General features: G+C 38.9%; 2 protein-coding genes across 2 annotated transcripts; both read left to right on the forward strand.

The window, feature by feature from the left end:
• Positions 1–3801: 3801 nt before the first annotated feature.
• On the forward strand, positions 3802–9930 carry adck2 (aarF domain containing kinase 2). The gene is made up of 8 exons (XM_034307111.2): positions 3802–5187; positions 5444–5590; positions 5696–5824; positions 5941–6036; positions 7415–7660; positions 7780–7908; positions 8023–8076; positions 9218–9930. Exons 1-8 carry the CDS (start codon positions 4312–4314, stop codon positions 9359–9361), a joined length of 1821 nt encoding a protein of 606 aa, XP_034163002.2. The 5' UTR covers positions 3802–4311; the 3' UTR covers positions 9362–9930.
• Positions 9931–11872: 1942 nt separating this feature from the next.
• bbs4 (Bardet-Biedl syndrome 4) lies at positions 11873–24705 on the forward strand. Its single transcript, XM_026919447.3, has 16 exons — positions 11873–11990; positions 14037–14079; positions 16237–16316; positions 16409–16472; positions 16767–16878; positions 16974–17046; positions 17529–17582; positions 18440–18567; positions 19855–19909; positions 20002–20070; positions 20153–20305; positions 20420–20591; positions 21592–21661; positions 21754–21898; positions 22801–23008; positions 24017–24705. Exons 1-16 carry the CDS (start codon positions 11964–11966, stop codon positions 24145–24147), a joined length of 1584 nt encoding a protein of 527 aa, XP_026775248.1. The 5' UTR covers positions 11873–11963; the 3' UTR covers positions 24148–24705.
• The last annotated feature ends 13 nt before the right edge of the window (positions 24706–24718 follow it).

Below are 24718 nucleotides of genomic sequence, written 5' to 3' on the forward strand. Positions count from 1 at the left end.
TACTGAGCATCTTGCAGAAGCAGCCACAGTTCTTCTGGAGACTTTGACTGTCACACTTGCTTATTTTTGCAGCGAAACCCAGCAGCCTTCATTATGTTTTTGTCTGAAAAGTGGTTTTGACATACAAACATTTTTCTGTATCATTTAACTTTGTGCTGGAAAACTAATGTTTGGAATTCTAAAAAGTTTTTGTACTGAATCAATAATGTAGAAGTCATAAAATAAAAATCTATAACAAAGTTTGTACTAAAAAAAAAAATAGGGTGCCTAAGACTTTTGCACAGTACTGTAAATATACACACACTTTAAAAAGTGCATTCCTTAGTGATAGGGAAATAAAGCTTTCAGAAGTAGATTTAAGATTTCAAGGTTAATCACCCAAAGCTTTAGTTAACACTGTGCACAATAGTAGCCCCTGTTGGACAAAATTGCTTATAGCAGCCAAACCCTTAAATATCTACGATTGTTTATAACATATCACAGTGAGTCAAATGAAAACCTTTTTTGCATTGTTTATTGCAAATGTTGTTCTTCTTTCAACTGCTCCTAATAGGGGTCGCCACAGCAGATCATTGGTCCGCATATTTGATTTGGCACAGTTTTTACGCCAGATGCCTTTCCTGACGCAACCCTCCCCAATTTTATCCAGGCCTAGGACCGGCGCTGGGAGTGCAAACCCAGCAGCTGGGGTAGGTTCCCTGGCCGGGACTCAAACCCAGGCCGCGGCAGTGAGAGCACCGTGGCCCAACCTCTAGTCCTCCAGGGCCCACTGCATTGTTTATTGCAAATAAATGTCATAAATTTGACTTTTTGAAATTTTTAAAATTTGACTCCCCCTTATATGTAACATTCCTGTTTATAAAAGTGTAATTAAATGTATTATCTGTTATATTGCAGAAATAAGTTGACTTACACTAATTGTATTTTTGTGTCGTACAAAACAAATAAAATATGTGATCGATTTTTATTAGCAATATTTACTTAACTGTTCAGGGGCCAAGAAAAAAAGGGTTTCCTTATTTCACAATTTCTCCTCCTCTTAAAATAAAACATGTTCACATGACACAGAGGATGCCAGAGCACACAAAACTGCAGTTTCAGCTGATAAAAATGTGGATAAACACATTAAGCCCAGCAGTAAAAATTACTTTCTAGGAATAAGTCCCGTTTCTTCTGGTGCCTTTTCATGTTCAGCACTGATGAAGCAATTTTGCTGAGACATGCATTGTTAACATTACTGTACCTGGAAAATGTGTAAATAATATATAGATTATTAAAGGTCATAGATAATAATACAATAAGCACATAGCCTACTGAGTAAAAAAGTTACCAACCTACAGTATATTATGAAGAAGATTTCATGCAAGAGTGAAAAGCATAAAATACAATACGCAAACCTTTTTTACGATTAGAACCATAACCCTGAGTATGGCTTAGGGCTGTGATTGGCCAGTGATTGTATTTCATTGTGGCATGACTTCAACACACTGATGCAAGTCAAATGCAATGCAATCAGATCATACATTCGCTTCTGACACAAAGTCAGCGTTTAATCAAGTGATCTAAGAGCAATACAGTGATGATTTTGCTTTTCAGTGTGTAACATTTTCATGTCATGCAAATGAAAAGCAGTACAGTTTGTGCACTCCACGTTCTTTCACTGCTGTGAATGCTTTTCTACGTTAAATCATACAGTGCAGCGGTGTGGGTTGTTTCTGAAGGCGGATCACATTACCTTCTGACACACTTTCAGCACTTAATTCTCAAAAAGCATTCCATTGCAGATCGTTGTTCATTAAAGAGATTTATGAGGAAGATTTCCCAGAACGAAATGTAATCTCAGCTATGAAAAAAATGTGAACTACAATATGCAAATGGTATTGCTATTCATTAGTGACAGAAAATGTACTCAAACGCTGAAAAGAAAAAAGAAAACCTTCATTATTAGAGACTTTCATCATTGTTGGAGACTTTAATAGGGCAAACATGGGGAAAGACCTTCCAATATATCACCAACACACTGATTTTTCCACATGTGGTGAGCAGTTTCATTGCTATTCAGCACAAAAGGATCGCTTCAAACCTATCCCCTAGTTTTTGGTCAATCGGAACACAATAGCATTTTGCTGCTGCCTGTCTATAAGCAACAGGAATCTGAGGCTAGAGTGGACACAGGCTCAAAAAAAAAGTAGAAGATTGAAAAAAGCCCAGGTGATTTCTTTTTTCTTTTTTTTTTTCAAAATTCAGTTGTCCAGTTTGGGTGAGTCTGTGCCCACTGTATCCTCAGATCCCTGTTCTTGGCTGACAGGAGTGGAACCTGATGTTGACTTCTGCTGTTGTAGCTCATCCACCTCAAGGTTTGGTGTGTTGTGCAATCTGTGGTGCTTTTCTGCTCATCATGGTTGTAAAGAGTGGTTGAGTTACCACAGCCTTCCTGTTAGCTCAAACCTGTGTGGCCATTCTCCTCTGACCTCTCTCATCAGCGATTAACTCATGGGATGTTTTTTTGTTTTTTTTGTCACACTATTCTGTGTAAACTGTAGAGACTGTTGTGCAATTTTTGTTTTTTTTTTATTGTTCAATAACTCTTGAATAATTTATTTTAATAAGTCTTGCATGATTTACTGTGATCTGTGATTTGTCCTCTTTTTCAAAATCATTATTATTTACATGTGCTCTATAAGCACACAATGGTATAGACAATGGTATAATCATGGTATAGTAACCACAGTAAAATAATAATAATAATAATAATAATAATAATAATAATAATAATAATAATAGTAACGTGGTAATTAAACTAAAATAATAGTTTCTGGTGGAAAGAAAACCATGTAGCCTATCTTTTTGTCTTTGATTCTGGGTGGCTAGAAGTCTGAAATTTTCCATAGTTTTACATCAAAAAGCACAATGTGGTATACGAGGTCCTTGACTGTTCCTATGCATAATTTCCATTTAGTTGTCACCTAAAAAATTTCCAAGAATTTTCACCTTAAATCTCGGCTTTGTGACTCTATAGCAGACATCAATGACTGATTTCGGTGGTTCTAACGACAACACATCTTAGTTTATTGATGTAATCAGCACAAACAAGCTGCAATCTGTCTGTTGAGGCTCTCTTGGCTGTGAGGCAACGAAGTCAGGCTCTTGGGTGTGGATCATCCATGAAAGCTTTTGTTGTGTGTCTGGGTCTAGGTCAAAAGTTTTGATACCATTGCGATCATAGATAAGCAATTAATAGTCCTTGGTAAAATTGTTGCTTACTGTAAACCAGATATAAGTTTTTGTATGAAGTACCAGAACAAACTGTGTTTGTGGAGTTAAACCACTGGGCAGTAGTATAATCCAGCATAAACCAGGGTTGACTGGATTTCATCCATTTGAGGGAACTTTTCAGAAAGGTACAAGCATGCAATACCACCAATACATTCATCTCTGAGCCAGAAGTCTTTTTTTTTTTTTTTTTTTTTTGAGTATCAAGTGCTTAATAAGTGAAGCTTTGGACACTTAAGAATTGAAGCATTTGGTCCACTTTCCTTTTTCTTTTTTTTTTTTTTTCTGTCTATGTCCTTTGGCATCTTACATGCATGTGGTTATGTATTTCTGTCTACGTCATCAAGCTGCATTTAGTATTGAGCAAATGCAGTACATGTACTTATCATTTCGGTTAAGAAAAACTGCAACATCATACACTTTGAAGACATTTAGCAATATGTGTAACTAAATCTGTAATATCTCCTCCAAAACACACCCGAACGCAAACGTTTCCAACGCAGGAACTAAAGCGGAACACACTTCCGCGGTCATGTAAACCTGTACGGAAGGATTTAAAGGTGGCACCGGAGAGTGCGGGCAAATTTCACAGCAAGGATGAATGAATATATAAACACAAAGTGTCGTTTTGGGGTGGTGTATCCGACCTGGTGCTGTATGACGAGTTGTACTTAGTAGCAGAATCTTTTATATGCACGTTTATTGATTTTATTGATCAGTTTTATTGGTCGTTTTTTACAGGATGTTACATTTATAGGTGATACACCTGATGTAGCTTGAAGCAGTTACACTGATACTAGATAGTTTTTCATTGTTTGTCTGTTTAGTTGAGTTTGCATGTCTGTGTTTACAGGATTTGACAGTGAGGCAGTTTAGTACTGTGAAATTACCCTTGTCTATTATTAATCCAGTGTATCTATAGAAGCCTTATCTGTATGTACACAGTAACTTAAAGTCACAGTCCAGTCAAGTGTAGCTCATATAACAAGTGTAGCTCATGTAGCTCATATAACATTATACATTGTACACTAGTAACTGATGCCAAGGATGTACACTATCAAAATGTCTGCATTTTGCACAAAGGCTGTTTTCCAAAGCTTCAGGTGTACCATTCAGAGAGTCTCAGTGTCCATTCGATTTGTACCATATCGAACTTTCTTTGTGAAGAGCAGCCATCACATTCTTTCTCGAACACCCAAAGTGGCGTTGTTGTGTTGGGGGGCAGGTGGACTGACTTATGCTTCAGCACAGGAGGCCGTGCTTCCTCGGAGAACTCCAGAGAAAAAGTCTCTTGCCAAAGTGCAGGTCCACAGACTGATGTTTGTGTTGCGGCTGGGCATCCGTGCCTTGGTCCTCCTGCTGAAATTCAGCCCGCTTTTGCTGCTGTACCCACTGAGTCTGCTCTCCCAGCACTGGACAACATGCTGGCTAGACGCCCTGCTCTGGGTCACGGAGACATCTGGTCCGACGTTTATCAAACTTGGCCAGTGGGCCAGCACGCGACGGGACATCTTCTCCCAGGAGTTCTGCGATCGCTTTTCCCGGCTCCATGTCAGGGTGCATCCTCATTCATGGACTCACACTAAGCAATGTCTGACACGGGCCTTTGGGGAAGGATGGAGGCAGCACTTTGTCTTTGACAGTAAGGAGCCTGTGGGCTCAGGATGTGTGGCGCAGGTGTATCGGGCCAAGGCTCGAGTGGCAAGCGTGAAAGACCCGGCATTCCTGCAGCTGGTGGAGGGCCTTGAAAAGGAGGACCTGCTGGAAGCCTGGGAGGTCCCTGGCTTTGGAGGCACTTTGGGTTATTTATGGGGGTCAGAGAAAGGAGATGAGGAGATGTCTGAGAATCAAGACGGAGGTTCTGATGAGCTTCCACATGCAGAGGATAAGGGGCTAATACCAGTGGCAATTAAGGTAACGTTAAGCAAACTCTGCTTCTGAAGTTTGTGAATGAAAATTTTATTAAGTTTTAAGTATTTGGTTAAAATTAAAACCTGGAGCTGTTAGTCATGCAAATGAAGACACCGATATTTTAAAGATTTTTTTTTTTAAATTTCATAAAATCTACCTGTCTGATTCTCTCTGATGTGCAATCACTGCATGACTCAGTATCATTATTATATGAAAAAGAGTTGCAATGTCACAGCGGTCTTCCTACATTTTCATGCAGGTGCTTCATCCTGGTATCAGGAGACAGGTTCAGCTAGACCTGATTCTGATGAAGGCAGGCAGTGTGCTCATCAGCTGCTTACCAGGCCTCAAGTGGCTCAGTCTACCTGAAGTAGTGGATGAATTTGAGAAGCTCATGACTAAGCAGGTAGTATTACCTTTCAACAGATAGTCTTATAAACTCTTACAAGCCTCCTTTATTGATTGATTGATTGATTGATTGCCATTTTTAAAAACTTTGCTTTGGTTGCAGATAGACCTTCGTTTTGAAGCAAGGAACATGGAGAAGTTCAAGAACAACTTCAAGGACTTGGAATATGTCAAGTTTCCAACACCGCTAAGACCTTTTGTCACAAGTACAGTCCTGGTTGAAACGTATGAGGTCAGTAAATTCCTTGTGATATCCATCAGTAGATAGTTAGTCTGTGCTTGTCTTCTTTGACTGAAGCGTGTCATGTGTTTTTTTTACTAATTTCCTTTTTTTTTTTTTTTTTTTAGGAGAGTGAACCCATTTCGAACTACCTTAGATCTGAGGTTTCTGTGGATGTGAAGCAGAGAATTGCCCGGATGGGGGTGGACACACTGCTGAAAATGGTGTGAGGATAAAAATGTGCTTATGCACGTAGCACAGTCTTCGCTTATTAAGTGTAGTGCAATGTTTTTTCATGTTTCATGTCACACACACACAAAACCATACACAGTGAAATGCTTTTCGTGGCTGTCTGGTAACATAAAACAGAATTTACATAAAAACAGAATTTACTTACATCGAAATAGAAAAATCGAAAAAATATAAATATAAAAGATAGATGGCAAAATTATATATGACTGGTAGGTGGTATAAAGTGCAGGTATGTGTAGTCATATGTGCATTACGATGCTGTGCAACATTGAGCTGAGGTAGTTGCAGTTAAAAAGCTAACAATATAATATAAATATTTATAATAAAGGGATATGCTGTGTGTATTGACAGGAATGTTATTCACATTTACACATATCGGTTTACTGTTGTATGCCAGTGTTGTGTACGATTAGTTTCATCCCAAGTAATCTCAGCTTTAGACATATGATACCATTTGTACACTTTCCTGGTCACAGGCTTTAAATCTGCTTGTCCAGATACTTTTGCAACAGCTAGAAGTCAGGATTATTTCCCAGGTGGCTTTGTAAAATGAGACACCGGGGAAGACATGTCACAAATCCATTAGCTAGTGCGCTGGACAAGTAAAAGCTCCATTGTGTTGCCCAGTCCCATGATTTGGTTGCCCGGAAACATAACTAACTAGGCTAAAGAGTAGTAGATAATGTATAATAATGTATGGAGTTTGCTAGTTAACATAATTATATACACTATATGGCCAGACGTTTGTGGACACTTGACCATCACACCCATATGTGCTTATTGAACATCCCATTCCAGATTTAGTCCCCCTTTGCTGTTATAATATCCTCCACTCTTCTGGGAAGGCTTTCCACTATATTTTGGAGCGTGACTGTGGGAATTTTTGCTCATTAACCCACAAAAGCATGAGTGAGGTCAGGCACTGATGCTGGTGAGGAGGTCTGGGGTGCAGTCGGTGTTCCAGTTCATCCCAAAGGTGTTGAGTGGGGTTGAGGTCAGGGCTCTGTGCAGGACACTCGAGTTCTTCCACTCCAACCTTCACACACCATGTCTTCATGGAGCTCGCTTTGTGCACAGGGGCATTGTCATGCTGGAACAGGTTTGGGCCTCTTAGTTCCAGTGAAGGGAAATTGTAATACTACAGCATACAAAGACATTCTATACAATTGTGTGCTTCCAACTTTGTGGCAACAGTTTGAGGAAGAACCACATATGGGTGTGATGGTCAGGTGTCCACATACTTTTGGCCGTATAGTGTATATGTGCTCGTACAACATTAGATGTAATTCATATCTTCCCTGCCATATTAGTTGCATTCAAGTGAGTCGACGTGGCTGTGTTTCTCTGCAGGTGTTTGTGGATAACTTCGTCCATGGAGATCTCCATCCAGGGAATATCTTGGTTCAGGCGGATCAGGGGGTCTCACCCCAGGATAAAGCCACTCTGACGGATCTATGGGACACGGTGGTGGTCAGCATGAGACCTTCACCTCCTCCATTACAGCTGGTGCTGCTGGATGCTGGAATAGTTGCCCAGCTAAGCGAGGGTGATCTGCGAAACCTGAGAGCTGTCTTTACTGCTGTCGTACTCCAACAGGTATTGACGCATGAGATATTAGGGCTCATGCAAGAGATTAGGGACTGTAGGCTAACAGAAATGGAAACTGAGTAAACTTGCATATTGTATAATACTTCTATTGTTTTCATCCATGTAAGGGGGAGCGTGTAGCAGAGCTGATTCTAAACCATGCCAGGGCCAACGAGTGCCAGGATGTGCCACGCTTCAAACAGGAAATGGCTGAGTTAGTGAACCTTGCTGTCAGTGACACACTGTCTCTGGGGAAGGTACACCACATGCCTACTACACACAAATCTCAGCCTTGTTGATGTTGCACAATATCTCACTAGATGATTCAAATACAAATTTTTATTCATGTTTTGCTTTGTAATTCTGTAAAGATTCAGGTGGCAGAGCTGTTGTCGCGAGTATTTGGATTGCTAATCCACCATAAGGTATGTGAAGTGTTTAATTTAAAGACACACACACACACACAGACAGAGATAAAAATTTTGAGTCTTTTCAGTAACATGAGTCATTTGAATCCTTTCAGTTAAATAAGTCGCTCAGATTTGTTTATCAGTTCTCTCGGGTGCCTTTCCAGTTTGCCCAAATATTCAGCCTGATCATGTCGCCATCTTGAGCAGAAAACAAACAGCTTGAGTGAAATATTGCTATTTTGTGTCGTTTGGAGGAATTTCACATCCAGTCACATCAACACAGACTACTAATGCGTGCACTGTAGTTGAAATCTCCCTCTGATTGAATGAGCCAGAATGGGATTCATTAAACTCACTGACTCCTTTGAAAGTTCAGGGATGGCTGTTTAAGCATTTACAGATAAATACATAAATAAAAAAAATAGGAATGGCCGAAAGATTTGCTGATTCGTACACTGACCTATAAAATGCAAGAGGAGCAAATTTAAAAGGATTCACTGACCGAGTAGGGGCGCGGCTCGGGTTCGGCAAATATGACTCACCCAGTTTACAGATGTTTGAAAGTCACAGACAGATAAACGTATAATGTAAAACTATTAAAATGTCTGTCGGTTATGGAGCTGTATGTAAGACATATAGTGCTTTGGCTTCCACATTGCAAACCGCAAAACTGAACAAAAGGAATGACTCTGCATGGCACCGATTCATGATACCGATTCGTTCACCATAGTAATGTGTTTAAAAAAGAATCGTCCATGGAATATATGCCTATACACACACTAGAGTGCTAAAAAAAACAACTTCTCATTATAACAAATCCATCATATCCCACCATAAACCAGCCAAGAAAAGCCATATAAGCTTAAAATATTGTGACTCTTGAATGGATTTTACGTTCATTAATTATTTGAAAACAGCAAAGCTTTTAGTTTGGGTCTACAATGTGTTGTCTTGTTATAGAAGACTAAATTAAATAAAGGTTTAGAAAATGAAATCAAAGCTAAATTCAGTTTTTCAACTAAAATGTTATTGTCTGTGTTATGAAATCAGGTTAATACAAATGCATGATAGCTTTCATACTTCGTAACGCAGTGCAGGTTAGTAGGATGCATTTTGGTCAAACATCCATGTTTAGCTGTTGTCTTTGTGTTTGCAGGTGAAACTGGAGAGCAACTTTGCCTCCATTGTGTTTGCCATCATGGTCCTGGAAGGCTTGGGCAGGTCACTGGACCCAAACTTGGACCTGCTGGAGATTGCTAAACCTCTGCTGTTAAAGAACTGCACCTCTTTTCTTACCTGAACCTCATATCCACAGTTATCCAATTTTTACTCCAGTGTTTAAATGTAGCTAATACAAATAAAGAACCTGCCCACAGTTACATAATGTAGTCTCCGAACTGAATATGATGGGCACTTATTCCTTTACCGGACATGAACGATGACATCTACAGTGGGACAATCAGGGCCAGTGTGTGTGTGAAGTCTCTCCAAGGAAAATTTTGGTTTTAATTGCCAGTCCTTAGAAGTCAAGACATTACTCCTATACTCCGATAGTAAGTAAGCCTGAAACTATTTTTAAGACTAATTCTCAGAAGTTTTAGTCATACCCAGATCCACAACCGTTCCCTCCACACATTATGAACAGAAAACCTCATTGTCCTGCGTGCCAGGAAACACTGCTAACACAAATGTAACATCTTTGTAAATTCTGAATTGCTGGAATGCATCACATGTTAAGACAGATCTGAAATGAAAGATTGAGCCAGAGCAGTGATGACTGCCTGAAATATGATAAATTGTATGTCATTTTTAATAAATAGTTTGTGTTTTTCCCTAAAACTGAAATAAAATATGGAGGTCCATGCATTACTGATCATTTCCCTGGTACCTGCTTTTATTGTAGACAACCTCGAGGTTACTGCTGATCAATACAAAGTCAGCTAGTTTTAAATCCTGGTTTAAAATAAACTTTTTTTCAATTAAATTTAATCAACTGTTAATGAACTGACTTTCATGTGAAGTTTTGAGGAAGTAAATGAACTAAAATAGCTGTAGCAGACTGGACGTATTGGTAAATTGGTAAATTAAACGTACATTTTGTTACGTTCTGGTATAAAATTTATACTTCCTAGGGAGGTGTTTGGTGCTGAAGATGCCTACATGCACTGACTGCTGCTAGCTTAAACACATTGTATAGGAACCAGTTCTCCATGTGTAAAATAAGGCCTGTGATACTTCATTTGGGCATTTTAGGTGAAGTCTAACCTGAAACGGAGCATAATGCTACATAGCTGTGGAGCTTGCAATATGAAATTTGTGTATTTGAGTGATAAGTGACATTAAATCATTTTTCCCATGGTTTTTAATAAATAAACATTTTTGCAACTTGAAATTATAAGTTACGGGTTTGAGACTTAAAAAAAAAAAATCAAAACCCTGAATGCAAATCTCATCAATAAAATTCTGATTTTATGTAAATTAGGCCAGAGACGAAGGACCAGGGAAAAGTAGACAATTTCAAAGTGGGTGAACTCTTAATTTATCCAACCACAGTCATCTGCTGTGCTCATGTCCATGAAGTAAAGTGAAAAGAAATAGAGTAAAGTGGAGTCAAAACAGAAGATACCAACTTAATGAGGTAAGTGCACGTAAAGTTTTAAATAGCTAAATTCAGGTTTGCAGAAGGAATTGTATGTTCATATAGTATATTCATCCTGATATATTTGGGTATGTTTATGTATATTCATCATGGTGTATTTATGGGTATGTTTATGTATATTCATGCTGATATATTTTGGTATGTTAATATATATTCATCCTGATATATTTATGTATATCCATCCTGGTATTTTTATGTATGTTTATGTATATATTCATCCTGGTATATTTGGGTATGTTTATGTATATATTCATCCTGACATATTTGGGTATGTTTATGTATATATTCATCCTGGTATATTTGGGTATGTTTATGTATATATTCATCCTGGTATATTTGGATATGTTTATGTATATTCATGCTGGTATATCTTTGGTATGATTATATATATTCATCCTGATCATATTTGGTATATTTATGTATATATTCATCCTGATCATATTTGGGTATGTTTATGTATATATATTTATCCTGACATATTTGGGTATGTTTATGTATATTCATCCTGATATATTTTTGGGTATGTTTATGTATATTCATGCTGGTATGTTTTTGGTATGATTATATATATTCATCCTGATCATATTTGGTATATTTATGTATATATTCATCCTGATATATTTGGTATGTTTATGTATATTCATCCTGGTATATTTTTGGGTATGTTTATGTATATTCATCCTGGTATATTTTTGGGTATGTTTATGTATATTCATCCTGATATATTTTTGGGTATGTTTATGTATATTCATCCTGATATATTTTTGGGTATGTTTATGTATATATTCATGCTGGTATATTTTTGGTATGAATATGCATATTCATCCTGATCATATTTGGTATGTTTATGTATATTCATCCTGATATATTTTGGGTGTGTTTATGTGTATTCATCATGGTATTATTTGCTATGATCCTAGGTCATATTAAGATTTTTTTTGACCATTAAAAACATTAAAAAGTTAAACAGCATATTGTTTCACACATATCATTGTAACAGTTTAATTACATGTTTAATAGTACTTTAATGTTAAAACTGAATTTTCCGAGAAAAACAAATACAAATCTAATGGTATAATATAATATATAATATAATATATGATTTAATCTAATAAAACATTACACATAAGCCCTCGTCTCTACAGTGCGTTGCGGGTAGAGCGTTGCCATGGTAACCGCTGTGCGTTTGAGCGCGCTGTGAGAAACCGGAAGTGCGTGTCCTAGTAATCTGCTACAGGAAAGGATGGCTGACGACGAGAGCGTCAAAACGGTGAGGATTTCATTAAACCTTTCGTTTAAAAACGTGTTTGTTCGCTTAATTTGTACGTCCTCAAGTGCAGCCAGGAGCTAATTCGAGTAATTATCATGTAGCGGATTGGTTTGGGGGTGTAGTTAGCAGCAGAGAGCTGTGCACGCGCACAGCAACAGTCTGCTCTCAGAGGAAATAATCAGCTAATAAGAGTCATATGAGCATCTATACAGGCTCTGTGCTGGTTCCTGGAAGAGCTGCACTTAGTGTTTAATCCGGGAAAAGTCTAAAACGTGGCTTAATGTACCCAAACAATGAGCAGGCTACAGCAAATCTCTCTCTTACCCTCACTCACACACACACACACACACTCACCTTGTCATAAATACCATCTACTTCCCAAAGGACAAAATAGTTCATAAAGAAGCACATAATCATGTTCACTTTAAGCCTTTTGGCCTCTTATAAGCTTAAGATGGCTTAATATGTTAAAATCAGCAACCTATACACACCAGATTTCACTCACACTTTATTAGATTAGGCTTAGCTTTATTGTCATTGTGCAGAGTACAAGTACAGAGTGAAGTGCAGTTTTTCCACATATCCCAGATTGCTAGGAAGCAGGGGTTAGAGTACAGGGTAAGCCACGATACAGCCCTGGAGCAGATGTGGTTAAGGGCCATGCTCAAGGGCCCAGCAGCACAATGCTGGGGTTTGAACCCCCAACCTTCTGATCAGTAACCCAGATCCTTAACCACTGAGCCACCACTGGCTGCTCATGGCCAGGGTTCACAAGAACAGCAATTATTCACCAGAACAGCAGTTATTCACCAGAACAACCATTATTCACCAGAACAGCAATTATTCACCAGAACTGCTGTCTACTATCAAAACAATGATCCCTTAAACTAAATATAAAACACAGAGTTAAGCATATTCTCGTTCAAACCTTATCTAATAAACAACTTTGTGTTCGAACAGCGACCCAGAAAGACCACATTTTTATCATGCTTTATTAATCATAACTACTGTCTACTCTGAAAATAATGATCCCATTGAACTAACTATAAATTTTAACAGCCTCAGGGCCCGATCCTGAGCTCGGGTTACACTCCGTGTGTTTCTGTTTTTCTGTGCAAGTTATCCACATTGGTTTCTTCAGGGTCCTTGGTTTCCTCCAACCTCCCAAAACTGTGCCAGTGGATGCACTGGCTAAGATAAATTGCGCCTTGCTTTGAAGGGTGTCTGAATGGCATGGGAGTGGCGTCTAATCCAGGGAGTATTCCCACCTCGTGCCCAGTGTTCCCGGGATATGCTCCGGATCCATTACGATCCTGACCAGGGTAAAGTGTGTGCTGGAAGTGTGTGAAGTGAGCTTAATATGGCTTTAACGTGTTAAACAAAATCATTATTTTGATAGGAGACAGTAGTTCTGATTACTGAAGTGTTAACCCTCATTATAATGGATTTCTATAGAGCTGAAAACACTTGACATTAAAATGATTGCATTTTTGTCTTTTGGGCAGAAGATAGTGTTTAGCTCAAGGTAAGTGTGTGAGAGATTTGGTGTCACTTGTCATTGGTTAAAATTTTACATTTTAATTTTTTTTTTTCTTTTTGGTTAGTGTAGATAATAGCTAATGTCAAGGTTATCGCTGTTGAGCAGAAAGCACTGGTCTGGTTTTATGCCAACTATTGACCTTTAATATTCTTGAGAAGCTTCCTATGGTGTTGTTCTACTTCTTCTTTAAGGAGAATAATTTCGGTTATTAATACGATAACATTTAAGTTGTCTTGCATAGACATAGATAGATCTAATGTTCTGATCTTCTAGATCTACTGGCAGGAAGGTGAAGAACATTAGTTACATGAGTTTTTGAATCTGTCCGTGTCTGTGTTTAGGATCTCGCACAGTCCAAAGCTGGCTGATTCTTATTAAATTGCCATTAACAGCAGTTACTCTCATGCAATGTGTAACAGAAATGGATTAGTATTCGTGTAGTAATAACTCACTGTATCTAGTATTAGAGTGTATTTTTGATATTTTGATCTATTTATTGATTTTAGGAGGCTTCACTACCTGTGGCCACGAAAGCCCGTCCTAAAAAAGGTACGTACCTGAAGTCCAGGGTTTAGTGTCTGAGGTTTCAGAGCTGTTCACGTGCTGCTACCCCACACTGTGAAGTAACTGGAAACATTAGTAACTGTTAAGAGAGATCATTTCTAACATTACGGTCCTGCTGAATGAATCCATCGCACTTCCAGAAAGGTGTGCACTTTATCTGGGTTTTGGAAAGTGCTTTTGAGGGTGCTTTAGAGTACACAGTGCTTGGAAACTGTTCAGATTTCTTAAATTGAAATGAGTACATCTAAGATGGTTCTGCTAGTGTAGTTAGACTGGACCAAATTTTCTATTAAGCACAATACCACAGGTATAGGCGACATATTGCGACACTTTCTAAACAAAGAAGCAGAGAAAGAGAAAGATGATACAGACCACTATTCAGTATTCTCAAACAAACTGGATGGAGCTGGTTTCCCTAATGAATACAGACATATGCAATGTGTTTAAAAGGCTGGATCAGGGGTCTTAGACTTTTTGAAGCCAGGGACACTTTAACTATTTAAAAAAAAAAATCCACTGACCCCTTTAGCACAGGTTTATGGGCACTTTATGTAAATGTGCAGAATAATATTTTAACTAATTATTGGAGCAATATACCATTTTATTCCTGAACCTTCCACTCACAGAACACATTTTATTAAATTCGTCATTAAATTTATGTTGACATTATTTACAGACCTACTTGTTTTGAGTTACTGAGGTTTGGATTAAACCCCAAAAAGAGTTGAATAGTGAAATATTTGACTGTGTATAAGAAGTTAGATAAAAGGATCTATAGGCCTAATACTGTATAATATAGTGCAGTCATATAAGCAACTGGAAGTTTAAATCTGGTAACAAGATTGCAGAAATTAAACATTTCTGTTCAATTTGAGATATTTATATATTTAAAATTATGTGCAGCCATGCATCCACTTTGAAACTTTTATACAAATTTATTCTGTATATATTTACATTTTTGAAATAGAAATATATTTTTTTCTGCTGATATTGTCATTCATTGCAACATCAAATTACAGAGACCCAAAAAAAAAATCAGTTTTAATCCCAACAGTTGTTCCTCTTTCAGCTGCTCCCTTTAGGGATCATTGGTCCGTATATTTGGTTTGGCACAGTTTTTACGCCAGATGCCCTTCCTGACGCAACCCTCACCACTTTTATCCAATTTTGAAAGCACACTGTTGCACGCAACCCTAGTGGCTGGGGTCGGTTCCCTAGTCGGGAATCGGGTGAGAGCGCTGTGGCCTAACCACTAGTCATCCAAGGACCCAGTTTTAAGCCCAACAGTATGGGGTGCAAATTTTCCTTTTCCTATTGACTGCAGGTCAATATATCAGAAAGTTAATTTGGTAATGTTACTACTACAGATTTTCTGTGTGTATGTAAGAATATAGGGGATTAGTAGTTTCTGTTCTGTTCTGTTTTTTTTTTTTATCTCTTATTCTCACTCTCATCACTACGAGGTACATTTGTAGCTGAGTACATAGTGTGAGTAATATTATTGTTTCTGTGACTCTGACTGTCATTCTTCAGTTTACCCTGTGGATGGTGCTGTTTGTTGAGTTTTCTTGCACTAGTTTCGTTTGAAGAGGATTAAAGCTCAGAGAGAAAAGTCTGTCCCAGAATAGAACGGCTTGAGAGCAGATTTTGCCAGCAGGCTTGTGAACATGCTAAGTAACATGCAGATGCACCCGGACTGTAGAAGCTCCATTTGTTCTGGTGCCTTTTAGGATTGGGAACGGGGATCTGTACACGCTCTCCTGCAGTGAGGAGACTAGGCACAGTGGCATAAGCAGCAAATAAGTCAGCAAACATTATCCTTTTTTATGTTTAGCCAGTTCCTCATGTGTAAAATAAGGCCTGTGATGCATCATTTGAACTCTGTGCCCTCTATTTTTCTGTTCTAAAACGACATTTAAGGTGAAGTATGACCTGAAGTGGCACAAAATGCCTAACAGATCACTACTGAAACAAAATAATTGCTGTTTTGCTGGCTTTCTGTTTATGACTTTAAAACAGGATTGAAATGACTGTGTTGTTGCAGCAGGCTGGTTGCACATGGTTATATCACAAGGTAACACTAATATAACTTAGTGGACTAGGTGTTGGTTTATATATAATATATTATATTTCCTTTCTCAGCCCCAGAGCTCCCGATACTAGAGAGGAGGAACTGGCTCATCCATCTACACTACATCCGTAAAGACTACGAGACCTGCAAGGTGCAAGCTCTTCTTCTGAAGGCAGTTTCTTCAGTTTCTATTATTCCTGTATAAATCCTTCATTGTGTTGAATTTGCTTCCTATCTTCTCAGGCGATTATAAAAGAGCAGCTGCAGGAGACTCAGGGCATGTGTGAATATGCCATATATGTCCAAGGTAAACTCTAACTAAGTCCAGTTCTTATGTTATGGCACACAAACTTGCCGATGTGGTTTCAGACATTTCTGTAATTTTGACTGTAACCTACAGATATTGACAAATGTAACATTTTGTGTGGCTGAAATGTGTAATGTTATCAGGGAACACTTCTTTTTTTCTTGCAGTCCTAGTGTATTCTGCACTAGACGGTTGATAGTGTTAATATGTGATGTGCAACCATTGCACAAAACTACTACTGCACCCATTTCTAACTCTGTAATGACCGTTGCCTTTAATATTTTGTGTGTGTAGCTCTGATCCTGCGTGTAGAAGGAAAGATCCAGCAGTCTCTAGAGCTGTTTCAGAGCTGTGCCATCCTCAACCCCACCAGCTCAGACAACCTCAAACAAGTGGCTCGCTCCCTGTAAGCATCCTGTGTTGACATACTTCTTGTTTTTTCTGTTTTGTGAAACTTTGTAGATTCTGTCAGAAAGAAAGAAATTGTGTGTGTGTGTTCAGTTTTCTCTTAGGGAAACATAAGGCTGCCATTGAGGTCTACAATGAGGCGGCTCGTCTCAATCAGAAAGACTGGGTAAAAGTCCTAGCACTTTTAACAACAATTAACTCTCAAACCAAGAATTTGAGACTGGGCAAAAAAAAATGGGCCAAAAAAAATTAGCAAGAATGAAACAAATAGATAAAGGAAGTTAGTATGGGAAGCTTTTCCCTTTGATTTCTTTAAATGTTTAAGCCTTGTGGCCCTTGATGGGCTGCATCAGGTGAGGCAGTATTAGTTTGAATTTTATGTCAAACATTTCAATCACTATCATGATTTTTCCTTTGCATACAAGAAGACTATATAAGTGAATTTCCTTGTTTCTAGCTTTTCCTCAAACAGTTCACTGCAGCAAAAGTAAATGAGCAGGTAGTGGCACAGGAGCTCTCAGGAGTGCATTTGTTTCATTCTTGCTCATTTTCTGACCAATGATTCGTTGTTAAGACCATTAAAAGCTTAATATTTGCCATTTTGGGCTTTACTCTGAAGCACAAAGTGACATTTCAGTTTATTTACAGGAGATCAACCATAATCTCGGAGTTTGCTACATCTACACCAAGGACTTCAAGAGCGTAAGTCGGTCCGAGTGTTCTGTGTTGCAATTTGGGTTGTCAGTTGATGTTACATAGCCAAAAGTATGTTGAGACCTGACCATCACACCCACATGTGGTGCTTCCCCAAAGTGTTGCCACAAAGGTGGAAGCACACAATTGTACAGAATGTATGCTGTAACAATACAATTTCCCTTCACTGGAACTAAGAGGCCCAAACCTGTTCCAGCATGACAGTGTCCCTGTGCACAAAGCGAGCTCCATGAAGACATGGTGTGTGAAGGTTGGAGTGGAAGAACTTGAGTGTCCTGCACAGAACCCTGACCTCAACCCCACTCAACACCTTTGGGATGAACTGGAGCACCGACTGCACCCCAGACCTCCTCACCAACATCAGTGCCTGATCTCACTAATGCTCTTGTGGGTAAATGAACACAAATCCCCACAGCCACGCTCCAAAATCTAGTGGAAAGCCTTCCCAGAAGAGTGGAGGTTATTATAACAGCAAAGAGGGACTAAATCTGGAATGGGATGTTCAACAAACACATATGGGTGTGATGGTCAAGTGTCCACAAACTTATGGTCATACAGTATAGTGTATATAAAGGGAGACTGTATTATTTATCATGACCATGCCATGTAAAGAGTGTAAAAATGGATTGTGAAAAAATTGTGAAATGCAATTTTACAATTTACCTTTTAATTAACCACAATTTAAAACAAAATATCATTCAATGAGGCCCATGCTAGTAAAAATGGAACCTGCTATAATAAATGCCTGTACAGTAAATTATTTTTCCAAAACATGGATTATTGATTATTGTATTTGTAGTAGTTTTGTGGATGATTTAAAGTTCGACTCTTTGACTTGCATGCAGGCTGAGGAGCATCTAAACATGGCGCTGCAGCTTAACAAGCACGACATGACTTACATGATGCTGGGAAAGGTCTACCTGTTACAGGGAGACACAGAGAAGGCCATTGAGATCTACAAGAGTGCAGTGGAGTAAGTCTGTTCACTCACTCCCTCTGGTCAGGTTCTGCAGTACTGTATCAGAGTCCACTGGCATTTCCAATGTGCAGTGCCGTTTCAGATGTTAATGTTTCACCTGAACCATTTTCTAGCTCTGAGCCTTGTTTCTGTGACCTACAATACACACGATCAAAGGCGCTCTGTGATGTGAAGCAAATATTAGATTGAGAGTAACCTCAGATTAGACTGAAAGTAACCTCAGATGCCCCTTAGAGAGTCACAGCAAGTGGTGGTGGCAGATGAAGTCAACGCTTTGGGGGAAAAACAGCATGCTGGGATGAGACGCAGAGCAGTGGCTGTAATTAATCACATTTACAGGCTGACTGTGACACTTTTCTTTTGTTACAACTCTTTTTTGCAAACCTCCCTTAAGGAAAGAACATTTTTAATAGCTTTGAGTAATGACTCTTTAAAGATCAGAGTCACGTCTTAATCGGATTTCACACGCTGATTGGATATAGCTACAAAAAGAGTCAGTGATATTTACCATGCTAGTGACCTTGTTTGATTAGGAGTGTTTATTTTTTTCCTTTTATTGACTCTAGAAAATAAGGAAATAACTCCTTGAAGTTGTTCGTGTATACTCTGGCACAGAATCAGAGGAACTCTAGGAGAGTAAATATGTGAAGGCAGAGGAGCTGCTGCGAGCACACTGTGTGTCCTCATCTTTACAATGGCCCTCCTGTAGAGCAGCTGAATTAGTAATGTTGATGTGCTTTAATGAGCAGTACTGGGCTTCTCCTGAAGCAAGAACCCTTGCTTCCGCTCATTTACACTAGAGATAGAAGAAAGAGGCGTACTCCCTCTGTTCTTCCTCTGAGCCGAAATGAATAACTAACAGCTTGCTGAGAGGAGCTGCACTGTGACGAGAAAGTAGAAGACAAATATGATGCTGCTAGACAGAAGATGGTTCAGGCAAGACGTTGTTGAATGTCTTAGCTGTTACAGAGCGAGACAGGTTGCAGTAACATCCCCAGTGTTCATGGCAAAATATTTAGGTCAGAACAGTTCCACATTTTATGACTGAAAGTACATAGATTCTGTGAACCATGTGTTAAGAATGATGTAGTTGTAACACCATTGTAGCTGAATACACGTTATCTCTGTCTATATAATAAAGCCTTTCTGGTCATTTGCCATTTACCAAAAATTTCACATGGTCTATATGTAGGTATATACTGTATATATATTTTTTGCGAATACATCATTTGCCCAGAATTATCCAGAGGTGCACTGAGCAGACGTGAATGTGTGTTGTAGGTTTTCCCCAGAGAACACCGAGTTGCTGACCACACTGGGACTCTTGTATATGCAGGTCGGTTTCAGCAGGCAGCCTGCACTTGGAACCTAATGTTGCCTTGGATGGTCCATGTTTCAAATTCATAACATTTTTGTATTTCTTCTTAGCTTGGAAAATATCAGAGGGCCTTTGAACATCTTGGGAATGCTCTGACTTATGACCCAAACAATTACAAGGTTAGAAAAACTTCCATTTCAAGTTATATGTCTTGCCTTTGAAGTTCAAAGTGATATACGCAGTGGTTGTGTTTTCCCCCAGGCCATCCTGGCAGCAGGAAGCATGATGCAGACACATGGGGATTTCGACGTGGCTATGAATAAGTATCGTGTGGCGGCTTTCACCGTGCCTGAAAGCCCCCCGCTCTGGAACAACATTGGCATGTGCTTCTTTGGCAAGAAGAAATATGTAGCTGTGAGCTTCAGAGTTTTTCACCTTGTGTCATTGAGCAATTATATGATGCCACACTTCTGCTTTCTGTCTTGTTAATTTTGTTGTGCTTTTTTCCCTTTTTTGTTTGTTTCTCAGGCTATAAGCTGTCTGAAGAGAGCAAACTACTTATCTCCATTTGACTGGAAGGTCTTGTATAATCTGGGTTTGGTGCATCTCACCATGCAGCAGTACGCCTCAGCCTTCCACTTCCTCAGTGCTGCCATTAACCTGCATCCACGCATGGGAGAGCTCTACATGCTGCTTGCAGGTATTTACACGTGTTTCCTTCCTTCATAAGCTAAACAGAGGAAATAAAGATTAAAATTGTGTTCGTGTAGGTCTAGTCAAAATATCTCAAGCTTACTGTCACTGAAAAACTGTAAAATGTGACTGTAAGCTCTCTTCTACATATATACAATGACAAAAATTTGACAGAGTGTTACACAAGAACAACACGCAATAACCACTGTCATTATGCAACATAAGATCACACAAGTTTCCCGTGAGCCTGGGGCCACTGTAGCCTCAGATCACGATGTAGTCTGTATGTTGTAGCATATCCGTCTGAGGTTCGATGTGTCGTGCTTTCTGAGATTCCTTTCTGCTCACCACCGTTGTAAAGAATGGTAATCACACTTGTAAAGAATGGTAATCACACTTCCTGTCAGCTTGAATGAGTCTGGGAGAATGGAGAGGATAATGGCCAGACTGATTCAAGGTGACAGGAAGGCTACATTAACTCAAGTAACCACTCTTTACAACCATGGTGAGCAGAAAAGCATCTCAACACATTGGCAACACAGCACATTGAACCTTAATTGTGGATTTGCTACAACAGCAGAAGACCACATCATGTTCTGCTCTTGTCAGCCAAGAACAGGAATCTGTAGGTACAGTGTGCACAGGCTAAGAAACTTAGCACTCTTTACAGCCATGGTGAGCAGAAAAGCATGTCAGAACATCTCAGAACATGTTGAACCTTGAGGCAGATGGGCTGCAACATAGAGATTTGAATGAAAAGACTTTCTGTTCATTCATAGCCTGATTTCTGATTGGTTAATACAGGATCATCTGAAATAATCTGTCAATGCACAGACACCAATATTTTCATTAAGGTTATGTACTGTGGTGTCATATTGTGCTGGTTATTTATTGTCAAGTTCTGAGTGATTGTGAATAATCTGATAAGCAGAACTTCCCCATAGTCTCGGTTTGCTCTAAAGATTAAGGTGTTGACTAATAATTGTTCATGTCTTGGTTTCTGACAGTTGCCCTGACCAATTTGGATGATGTAGAAAACGCACGCAGGTCATATGAACAAGCTGTTCAGCTCGATGAGTAAGTCTTATAAGAGTTCCAAACAAACTGCAGCTGATTTACAGAGGCTGACTGAAGGTGACTGATCGTCTGTTTTTCTTTATCTCTTCCAGGTCCAACCCTCTGGTGAATCTGAATTTTGCAGTGCTGCTGTATAATCAGGGAGACAAGAAGGCAGCACTACAGCAGTACCAGGAGATGGAGAAAAAAGTCCACATGTTGATAGAGCGCAACAGCAGCACTGAGTTTGACCCTGAGGTAGAACCTCACTACACAAATACAGCTCAGATTTGGGATGACATCACGTCACTCATAAACATGCTAACGGCTAGAAAACATTAAACGTTTAGATAAGAATATACAGAAGTGTTGAGTATTGAATTAGAAACACTATTTTGGGGAATGTTATATTTGTAAATGTTTCTGACTAATGACTAATGCTAAGGCTTTAAACTGATTCATTTTTTACTGTACTCAAATTCTTATTGTGTACCCATTTTATGGTTTAAAATTCATCTCAGAAATACTAACAGGTTAGCTAAAGTTAACTATCAGACTAGAGAAACCAGGGGCTCACACATCTAGTCCTGTATTTCCTTGCCATTATAATTAGCCGGTCCATTGCATTATGTTGAAGTTCACCGCATTCATACACAGTGCATGTGGGTCTCCACATTCATACCTGCAGGTATTCACCACTACATACAGTACTGTGCAGAAGTCACATGGGCACATGCAAAGAAATGCTGTAGAGCAAAGATGCCTTCAAAAATAATGAAATTAAATGTTTCTACATTTAAAAAATACTATAAAGAGCAGTAAACAGTAATAAATGAAACAAAGTCTGTCTCACTTGCTTCTTATTTTTGCAGCAGATCCCAGCAGCCTTCATTATGTTTTTATCTGAAAAGTGTCTCTTATGTAATCTGCTGCTTTCTTTACTGACATACAAACATTTTTCTGTAACATTTAATTTTGTGCTGGAAAACTAATGTTTGGAATCTAAAATGTTTTTGTACTGAATCAATAATGTAGAAGTCATAAACTAAAAATCGATAACAAAGTTTGTACTAAAAAAACAGTAGGGTGCCTAAGACTTTTGCACAGTACTGTATCTGTACTCAGTTTCTGTGCTCTAAATGCACCTGCTTTCTCCACAGCTCGTAGAGATGGCTCATAAAATGGGTGCAGCCCTTCAGGCTGGGGACAATTTATTCTGGTCGAAACCAGGCAAAGAGTCCAAGAGCAGCCAGCGCTCATCTTCCAGCAAGACGTCCTCCTCCCAGCAGCCCCTGGGCTCCAATCAGGCCTTGGGTCAGGCTATGTCGTCTGCTGCAGGTTACAGCAAATGCATGCAACTGGCTGCAGGTACACCAATTCAGAGTTGGTCATGTTCCAAATCACATACTTACTTATTGGCTTTAAGATTTTAAGTGGATCTTGGACACTCGTTGATTAAACCAGCTGAAAAATTGTGTCAAGGTATAAGAACTAAGTACTATCACCAGTACTGCACTTTGTCACTGTGTTCTTAATAATTATTGTTTTAAAAACAATGATATAATGTATAGTGCAGGGTTAACAAAAAAAAATTATTCCACTGAAATAACAATTAATCATTGAATGACCAGCGATTTTTTTATTTTTTTTTATGATGTCACTATTTCACAGATATAAGCCACTGATTTGATCGTCTTTCTAGATGTTGCAAGTCAAGTTTAGCTTCCACAGAGTTATTATTACACCTAGTGGTCAAAAATGAGATCTGCATGCTAATGCGGTTAATGAAAGGGATTCCAAATTGGGTTAAAATACCCCATGGCCACCAAGATCTTGTTTTATACCAAATCACTGGAAATAAATCCAATAATTGTCTGGGGAAAAAAGGCCAAAAAAAGGTCCATACATCAGAAATGTGAAATAGTCCCAAACAAAGGCTGAGAAAAATTGTCTTCCTTTTCCAATTTCTGATTTTTGGGGGCTAGTTTTAGGTCTTTTGTGTGGTTTAGGAGATGTAGTTCAGCTGGAAATGTTTTCTGAACCCTGGCAACCCTGGTTATTGATATTAGCTCTTCTTTGTTCATCTCGCACATGGGAAACCCACCTGCTGTATCGAACACAGTTGAACAAAGGTACATCTAAAACCGCTGTTAGACTTTATGCTGGATGACTGCATGTTGTTGACTCTCAGCTGCCTATTACAGTGTTACTAAAAATTTACCAGATTGCAGCCTATAGCATAAGTCATGCAGGCTTAATTTATTTTGGGATTATGTCATTATTAATGTCGTCCAGCCCCGCCAAGATCAATGGACACAAGCCGCTGCTGCGGCTGTCAGGTTCTGTCCATGCTTAACGTTCTTATTTCGTGTGTAGAGCCGGATGTGGAGAGTGCACCAGCACCCCCCTCTGAGCCTCCAGGAGAGGAATATGATGGTGATGAAGCAGCAGAACTTCCCAAAGCCAAGGAGAAGAAGAAGAGCAAACCCAGAGCAGTGGCAGAGTAGAACTTCCCAAACATGGACATATGCTACCTGCTGCTTGGTAAACAGTGTGTGTGCGCTTTATAGAGTTTTAATGTCCTATGAATGTATAGCTTATTTATTTTTAGGCATATTGTTTGGACAAAGAGTTTTTACATTATGATCTCTCTACAGACCTATTGCTTGGATGCTTACTTGGCTCTTAAGAGTCTGCCACGTTCAAGCTTTTTTTTTTTTTTAAAAGTTCACTTGGTTACATCATTAATCAAGTCTGAACCTGGAGGAATGCTCAGGAACGATTAGACTTGTATACAGAAATGGCTTATAGTCCTTGCTGTGTTGTTTTAAGCACATTAACACTAACAGGGTTTTAATAAATAGAGAATCATATGTTACACTGACTTTGAAATGTAAAACATGTTTATACCTACAGTATCATTTTTGTAAATTGTAATAAATATGTCCTTATGGATTCTGAAATGCAAATATCCATTACATTAATGTAGAGCATCATGCTTTTCCAACCTCTGTATCTGAGCTAGATGAAAAATAAACTAGTTCTGCTGTTTGCATTTTCCCCCATTACAGTTTAAAC

Source organism: Pangasianodon hypophthalmus, chromosome 9, assembly GCF_027358585.1.
Source record: "Pangasianodon hypophthalmus isolate fPanHyp1 chromosome 9, fPanHyp1.pri, whole genome shotgun sequence".
Lineage (NCBI taxonomy): Eukaryota > Metazoa > Chordata > Actinopteri > Siluriformes > Pangasiidae > Pangasianodon > Pangasianodon hypophthalmus.